We start from the raw sequence: 8641 nt of genomic DNA on the forward strand, positions 1-8641 counted from the left end.
CCATTCGCTCATTGCTAAAGCTGCTAAAACCCAGTCTACCCACGCAAATCTCGGATAAAGTTGAAGAATCAGAAGCCTTTCTTTGTGTTTTGTGACGGGGGAAAATACAAACAGGTTCGTTGTGTTTGTACAGGATTCAACATGTTGAGAAAAGCACAAACAACCCAGCAAAAATGCTAAAGAAGGAGACACGCAAATTTGAAGGCCCTGGCACAGCGAGGTCTTGAACCAAGCCCTGCCGAGTGATAGCGCGCACTGTTAAGCTCTACACCACAGCGGTCGCCGCTTTAAAATACCATTACATTTATTTCGCAATCTCTTCTCGTCCCATAGATATTTTATTTTGTCTCCTTTTTCCAAAACGGAACACTGTGCGCCACCTCTAAACTGCCGTTTTTTTTTTTTAATACAAATGACTTTCATTAAATTTGTTTGCTTGTTTGTATGTATTTAAATTTAGTGTCCTCCATTTTATAAAAATAAGCTTAAAAATAGCCAACTTATAAACTATTACAACAATTTGTATAGTTTTACTTTATAAAAATTGCTTACACTAAAATTAATATAAAAAGTTTAAGTCTAAATTTGTATTCTTATGAGCAAATTTGGTCGAGTGCTGCTGCTGGCAAGTTAAATTAACTCAAATATACACTTGAAATGAAAATAAAATTCTTTAAAAAAAAAATAAAAATATATATAAAAAAGTAATTCAAAACTAAAAGCAAAAGTTTTAAATAACAAACACAACTTAAAAGAATTTTTCGAAATTCCAAATAAAACGAATTCGACTAGAACTTATAAAACATAAACTCAATGCTGCCACAAATGCGATTAGATAAATAGAAATTCAATAAGTTACGCTATTTACACTAAAATTTAACTTAATTTACATAAATAAATAAAATTGAATGCAATTCAAATAAAATACTGAGTATTTCTTTCTTCTCGTTTGGATTGAGCACCCACTCCGCACTGCTGCTGGCACTTTTTCGTTTGGTACGCGTAACGTTTTTCCAAGGCAATTATTGTCCGCGCGATTCACGAACGTTCAATTCATTTCAAACCTCAACACGCCGCACGCTAATCTACACAATTGTAATGGTGCAATTGGAGCTAGCGTGCTTGTTGAGCAGCGACATGCGCGAGAAGGATTTGTTGCATAGCTTGCAGGCGTACCGTTTCACCTCGACATGGGTCTGCTGGTGGGCGCGCAAGTTCGAGCGATCGGCAAACGAGCGCGGACAGTCGCCGCAGTGGAAGGGCTTCTCGCCGGTGTGTGTACGTATATGGCCCTGCAATAGCCAGGGGCGCGAGAAAGCCTTACCGCAAATGGGACACTTGCAGGGCAATGTATGGGTGCGTATGTGCATCTTCAAAGCGCCGACAGTGGTGTACAGCTTGCCGCACTCATGGCATGAATGTTGCTTCTTATCCTGATTGCAAACGGCGGCAGGGCAATGGAATTGCTGATGCTTGGATAGGCCAATCGAGGTGGAGTACATTTTGCTACACTTATCGCATTTGTAGCGGTAATTCGCATGCTTGTGTGCCGCATTGGAGCTTGCGCTGTGGTGAGCCGAGGCAGCGCTATCATGGCACTTTAGCGATTTGCTGCCACCGCTGCTCGAGGACGATGCCGACAATGCCAGTTCGGTATGATGATACAAAGCTGGCAGTGGTATATCATTGCGTACGCTAAGATCCTCCGGCTCTGAGCCAGCTTCCGAACCCGGACTGGATGGTGGTGTCATATGCTGATAGCTGTACGCCGAACTCGGTGAGGTGGCGATCGAAGAGGCTGGCGAAGGAAAGATCGAACTGAGATTGCCACCGCTCAACGCCGGTTGGTAGGCGTTCCAAAGCGCTGTCATCGGAGTTGCGCCAGCGGCTAGCATGAAGGCTGATTTGTAGTTGGTGGAGGCTGTGGTGTAGCCACTGGTGGCAGCGGTCAGACCACGCAAGTGTATGTTGGCTGGCTGGTGTGGGTGATAGTCTGCCTCATCGTAATCTCCAGCCGGCGAAAGCATGGCCGACGATGATGTCAAAGCAAACTCAGCGGGTTGAAGCGAGTTCACAGAGTTGGCTGGCGAATCGGGGCGATAGTGCTGGGTTGGTATAGACAATGTCGCCTCCGGATAACTGCACTTGGAGAGGTTGAGCACATATTCGCGCTTAGCGGGCACGCTGTAATCCGCAAAGTCCGCGCCGGCTTTACGTTTTAGCGAAAGGTCTTGCGGCTGTTCGTCTTGGAAGTGCTCTAGTTGCGGCTCCTGCTTGATAGTGGTGGCGGTGGCCACTTGAAAGGCAGCGGCTGCGGCGTAATATTGTAGCGGTGCAATCGCAATCGCGGGGAGTACGGTTTCCTTTTCACCTGCTTGCTCGTACTTGATGGGCCGCTTCTTGAGCGGACAACTTTTGTATTTTGTGGTTGTATCCTGGGTGGCATGTGTGGTGGCCATTTTCGGGGATGTGTGTGTGTTCTTTTTATATATAAACTATATAGATTTTGAACTTGATTTTATAATAAACTTTTCAACTGTTTTTTTTTTTACTCTTTTTGTCGAGCTGTGTCTATTTCACAAATAGTATTGCGCACTTTTTTATTATTGTCTTTTACTTTGCTATTCTCTCACAATGAAAAAACAAAACCAAAACAGCGCAGCGACGAAGTTCGTCTTCAGCACATGAAATTAATTCGATTTAGATTTTGATTATTTTGTTTTTATTCTTCAAAATTTTCGATGTTGTTCCTCACTCTGCGAGCACTGCTGCTGCTATGACAGGTTCGTTGACAGGCTTGGTCTTTTATAGTTTGCCTGTCTGGCGACGCAATGAGCATTTAAGGCAGATTCTACTCAATTGATTGCCACGGCCACGGCCAGCGCGCATTGATGGTTGGTTGGCTTGCTGGCTGGCTGGCAGACGGTGGTGGTGGTGGTGGTTCTGCTGTCCAAAAAAAAAACACATACTCCGTACAACAACAACAACAACACTCATGCGCTACCTACTCTACTCTACTCTATATTCACTCGAGCGTATTCCCCATATATTAACTTGTTGTTGTTTGTGCTGCTGCTATTGCGTTAACAATTCAAAACAATAATAGTTTTTCCCCCTTATTGCGTGCTTTCCATATACCATGTGGAAAAAACTGTCACAGCAGCTAGCTCTACCTACTCTATAGCTGTATGTAGCTGTTGTAGCACGCACTCACATGCACTCACACGCACACATGCAGGCGCATACGCATCATCATACACGTGCCCATTCATTGGGAAATTACGTCGTCGAAATCCCTTAATGCATGCGCAGACAGCACAGCCAACCACCACCAAGCCAATCGACCAGTCGAGCTGTAGACGAGCGAGCTGGCAGCAACACAAGTCTCTAATACCTGTGTGTGCTCTATTGCTGCTTGAGCGTAGTACCAAGCATCCTCCAACTGGTCTCAATCGGCTATTTTTGAGTAGAAAACCTTTGTTTGCCATTAACCTACCCTCCGGTGTTCAGCTATCGTTCAACTGTTTCTAGCCAGAGACGCCTTTTCAGCTTAGAACAGGCGATCGTGTGTGAGAGATTGTTTAATGCTAGAAGTCTGTATATAGCTGGGAACCGACTCACTCAAACTCAAAAGCTCAGTGGGTCATTGGCGCGTCCTGTTTGCTAGGGACTCAAGTTCACTGATATCCTAACCCTCAAACTTCACACACTCACCTCCTCTTGCCTATTCTGGTCTTAGCTGACGTCACTCCTTCCAGTGCTGCTGTCATACTGGTGTGCACATTGGGGCAGGAAGTCAAAATTTTTTACAAAAAAAGCATTACTTAAACAATATTTAATTTAAAACCGGCTCTCCTACTTGCCCCCAACAAATTACATAAATAATACGAATTACTTCGGAAGGAGTGTACTTTAACCCCGATATGTGCATTTTGATTTAAACACAAAAACGTGGTTTTGCGTCGAAATAATTTCCCCTATTATGGCGTCGAGTAAGGTCTACCATCTTTATAAATTATAGGTTTTGTAAAAAGTGAAATAAAATTTACATATACATATATGTACTTAGTACGTATGTATTTTAAAACAAAAGAAATATAAAATCTTATACATATGTTTATCAAAATAATTACTATCTGTTAGTCTCGCTATATATCGAAAACGGCTTGACTGACTTAAATAATTTTTTCCTCTATAATACCTGCACAGAAAAAAATTTAGAGAGTTGCCAGCTGTTTGAAAATTTCATTTTAAATAAATTAATAAGATAAAGTAAAGTACCAGATTGACCGAGCTTCGCACGGAGTGCATATACTATTTAAAGTTTTCAAGGTTTGGATAGCTTTAAAAAAATATTTTAGAAAAAAACTGGATTTCGATATCTATTAAGTAATCCAAACTTTAGGTGGGAATGAATGGTACATATTTTGAGCGTATATGTACTGTGTATACATAAAAAAGAAGCTGATTGAAATCAACAAAAAAATTAAAATTTGTATTACATAGAAGCGTGGCAACCCCGTTGGAAAATAATTTCTGACCAAAGTTCTCAACAATACTTTTTGTTTGATATTCATATTGCGATGTTTTAGACAAACTGCATAGAATCGAAAATAAGTGGCAACCTTACACTATTATCCTAAGGGAAAGCGTTGTTTAAGAACCTTTCCAAGAGAATGCCGATATGTTGCCTACTTTCTAAATAATTTCGATAACTTTACTAACATCTATATTAGATAGGTTAAAAAAAATATATTTTTTGGAAATTCAAAAATTATTTATATTTGTGATAAAAAAAAAAAATATTTTTTTTTATTTTGAAAAAAAAATCTTTTTTTAGAGGTCGCGCTTTTTTTTCAAAATAAAAAAATACATGTATCTTTTCTTTTATGCAAATAACAATATTTTGATGTATCGTTTATGAATTTCCAAAAAGAGTGTTTTGTTGAACCACACAAACCTTTATTCATAAAAAGTAAGGAATGCTTCATAAATCGTTTTTTTTTTTAAATCTCCCTTTATAAAGCTCTTCAAATCAATTTTGTTTTTTATGAATGAGGCTATACGAGTTTTGGGAGGGAGTAACAACACAAAACTACCAAGGCACAGCGAAGCACACCGGGCATATGCTAGAAAAAAAAGGTGTATTAAATCGGATTAGGAGTTTTCTCGAGACAGGCCCACTCCTGAGTGCTTAAATAAATGCAGCGAATCCTAAACGTAAGACTTCCAAATTTTTACATTAATAATTTCCAATAGGAATTCAAAAAATCTTCCCTACCAAGTTTAATGAAGAACTATTAAAATCTTTTATTGCCATGACCGCCATATTGATTTCATAATTGAAAGTTGAAAGTTTCTCGTATTACTGGAGTTATTCAGCCCCATTGCGTAAGTCGTAAATTAGGCTAAATTATACGAGTCGACAACAGTAGCATTGTCTATTGTCGTACTGAAAAAAGTAAACGACCAAAATCGTCGAAAACTGTACAGTGCTGCCAAGTTTTTCCGTTTTAATTCACTAGTCGAGTGGAAATTTTAGGCAATGACGTGAAATTTTCGATACGATTCTACTCTCGAAAAACGACTTGCATTCGACACGACTCTCGCAATGAGGGTGATTAATTTTGCCAAAATCTCACTGGGAAAATACTACCATTACCGCAACGGCAATTTTGTACTATATTGCCCCCTCAAAATATTGGGAAGGAAGTCCCACTACTTGGTTCATCCTCAAGCAATAAAATATCAATACATATTTCTACCCAGACGATCTTTTAGTTTAGAACAGGCGATCGTGTGTGTGCCAGATCGCTTTCTATATTCATGTTATGCATCTCTATACATATGTATAGCTGGAAACGCAGACGATGATTCTATGTACGCATTACTTCACTCTCACTCAAACATACATATGTTTTCTCTGCCACTCTACTCAACTCAATTAAATTCAACTCACCCCTAGTCAATTGCCATTCTAAATACTCTTCCTTCCAACTTCACGCACTCACCGCTATCCCTTTCCAGCCTAAGCTGACGTCACTCCTTCCAGTGCTGCTGCTGCGTACTGGTGTGGTGTGAAAAATCATCACATTTCCACAACACCTTTTCCCAATTATCTCCGTCCCTTCTGTTTAGCTATCTACATATTTGATCTTCCTCGATCGATCGTTTGAGCAATCCACCGATCGTTGGCTCATTTAATTTTTGACACTTTTCCAGCTCAATTACACTTCTTCTATTTCGAGATAGCCCGTCGCTTCAGACGACTGTTGACTGCTGGCTGTAATAACTTGTCAAAAATGTGTCCCCCGAGTGTGCGTGAATAGAAAGTGATCCAACGCGATCCCCAGTTGATCGCACACATGTGCGTGCAAACAATTTTCATAACTCAAGTGAGGCGAATAGGTGTAAGGAGATTACACTGCTTGTTGCTGTATGTAATTGGAATTTATTTCGTAAATTTCATATACGTATTCCCCTGAGCAGGTAAATAAGCACCACCACCACCACCACTCAGTCTACGCTACTTGTTTGTAAGCTGTTCCATTTCTATTTTATTAAATATTTACTTTCCCCTCCAATAGATTTTCTATAGTTTCCCCTATTTCCCAGGTATTTTCACATTTTCACCGCATTCGAATTAGAAACTGGAAGGCATACGCATATAAGACAAAACACACACACATACACACATACACTTGACACATATGTAAGTACATGCGTATGTGCGTTGCGTCTTGCTGCTGCATTTGGGGTTGGTTGCTTTTCCAGTGAAATATGTTTGCTGGCTGCATGGTGCTGCACACAGGCCTACAAACCTACATACATACGAGCATGCATACATACTACATACATATATGGCAGTGGAATAGCCCGCGTGACGACTGTGTGTGCTGCTTCTTCTGTGGCATTTTTCTTCTTCCCCTTCTGCTGTCATCAACCACTAGCGTCGCTGCACCTCAAAAGTCTCCTTGTCATGCAACATCTGTTTTTAATGAACTGAATTTTTGTTTCGTGTCCACGGAAAGTTTCCGAATTCTTGGTGGGAAATTATGCCGTTTCTTTGATTGTCTGCATGCACGTGCATAAGGTTTGGTAAAGTTAAGGAAATACTCCTTAAGACTTCTGGTCAAGTTTTACACTTATATATGTACATATTTACCTTTGTTGAGTGACCAGACTACATACGTAGATATTATTCAGATTGAATTGACACCCTACAAATGGCAACTGTTTCTCATGAGAACTTCTATGGAGCATAGAAAAAATTCGCCATACAAAAAATTTTGGGCTTAAGGCACGCTTGGAGCGCCTAGCCGACCGCTAAAAATGCTTTTATTATAAAAAAAATACACTCAATAAGAGAAGATATCAATTTAAAAAAAAAGTATGGCCCAGAAAACATATTTATTTAGGAAAGTTTCCGGCACTGCTATAAAATATACATATATAGTCCATTTTCGAAAAAAGTCCTTTACTGTGAGGCTCATATATACAAACATATCTGCGACATTAGTTAAGCTAAGAGAAAATCTATTATTGATGTTTTTGAACAGCTAATTCAATGCGAATTCGCAACAAAATGCGAAAGTTTATCCTTTAAATTCGTGTAGGTTATAAAAAAATGTAAACCAGTACTACCGCCAAGTTTTTCGGCTTGAAATTAGAGCGTACAAATATCCATCTTCCCTCCTGATGAATTAGCACTTAGCACTGTTGCTATTTTTGTAGAGATTATATAGTTCCTGTTTCATTACTGTTGCGTATCTTCTTCCATTTGTTCTCTACCGTTCTCGACTTTTGCTCTATCAACAGCCATTATAGCGATCGTAGTCTGGCGTTCCAGCGATGACTGCAGCTGCGTCATCTGATATCCTTCGCTAAGCAGGGATCACTCTCAATTCGCAAAGTTTTCGTATAATCTTCGGTAGGCATTGACTTCAATACCCAGACTCAAGAATTAACGAAAAATCGACTCGTTCGAAATGAGTTTATAAACGTCAAAGAGTCTTACATAATGCCTAACTAAGAAGATTTTGACCAAAAAACCATTTTGAAGCCGTACTGTTCCTTTGCGGGTAATTGAAATGAAATATAAAAATATCAGAAAGTAGGATATTTTAAAAATGAGCGAAACTTTTGCCTAAATTATTAATATATTCAAAGTATTAAATTGGTAAAATTTTAATATTTGTACCCGCTTCGGCAATGGGAATCGTTTTTTCGATTCGTAAGAAGTATATTTGCCATTTCAAAAGCCATTTAGGGGATTCACAAGACGTGCTAAGCGTCGTAATAACTTAAGTCTCACAATTTTTCTATGTAAATAAACGATTAAAATTGTTTAAGGGGATACGCTGCATATGATAGAACTAATTATATATTTTTTATCAGTTCAATAATCTTTCGATGTAGCTAGATATCCTTTAAAAAGTTAACTCGGCATACAAGATGCTGCCACAGAAAAGCCAAAGGAGATGCACTNATATAACTTGTAGTTAGCTGCAAAAAGCTAACTTGAAACTAGTTGACAAGTAATGTAGGAGTAAAGCTCGAGATTGTTTTCTTTAAACCCGTTTCTATTTAAATATACTANGTGCACAGCGTCGACAGAGCTACCAATACCAGCGCAACATTT

General features: G+C 39.3%; 1 protein-coding gene across 1 annotated transcript; it reads right to left on the reverse strand.

Moving 5' to 3' along the window:
* Positions 1 to 442: 442 nt before the first annotated feature.
* sna (snail) lies at positions 443 to 2760 on the reverse strand. Its single transcript, XM_017631101.1, has one exon. It carries the CDS (start codon positions 2457 to 2459, stop codon positions 1086 to 1088), a length of 1374 nt encoding a protein of 457 aa, XP_017486590.1. The 5' UTR covers positions 2460 to 2760; the 3' UTR covers positions 443 to 1085.
* Positions 2761 to 8641: the final 5881 nt, after the last annotated feature.

The sequence above is a fragment of the Rhagoletis zephyria genome, unplaced genomic scaffold (genome assembly GCF_001687245.7).
Source record: "Rhagoletis zephyria isolate East Lansing unplaced genomic scaffold, Rhagoletis_zephyria_1.1 Rzeph_scaffold_08406, whole genome shotgun sequence".
Lineage (NCBI taxonomy): Eukaryota > Metazoa > Arthropoda > Insecta > Diptera > Tephritidae > Rhagoletis > Rhagoletis zephyria.

Coding starts and splice junctions, on each gene's coding strand:
- sna (XM_017631101.1), bottom strand. CDS start 2,459: ATGGCCACCACACATGCCACCCAGGATACAACCACAAAATACAAAAGT.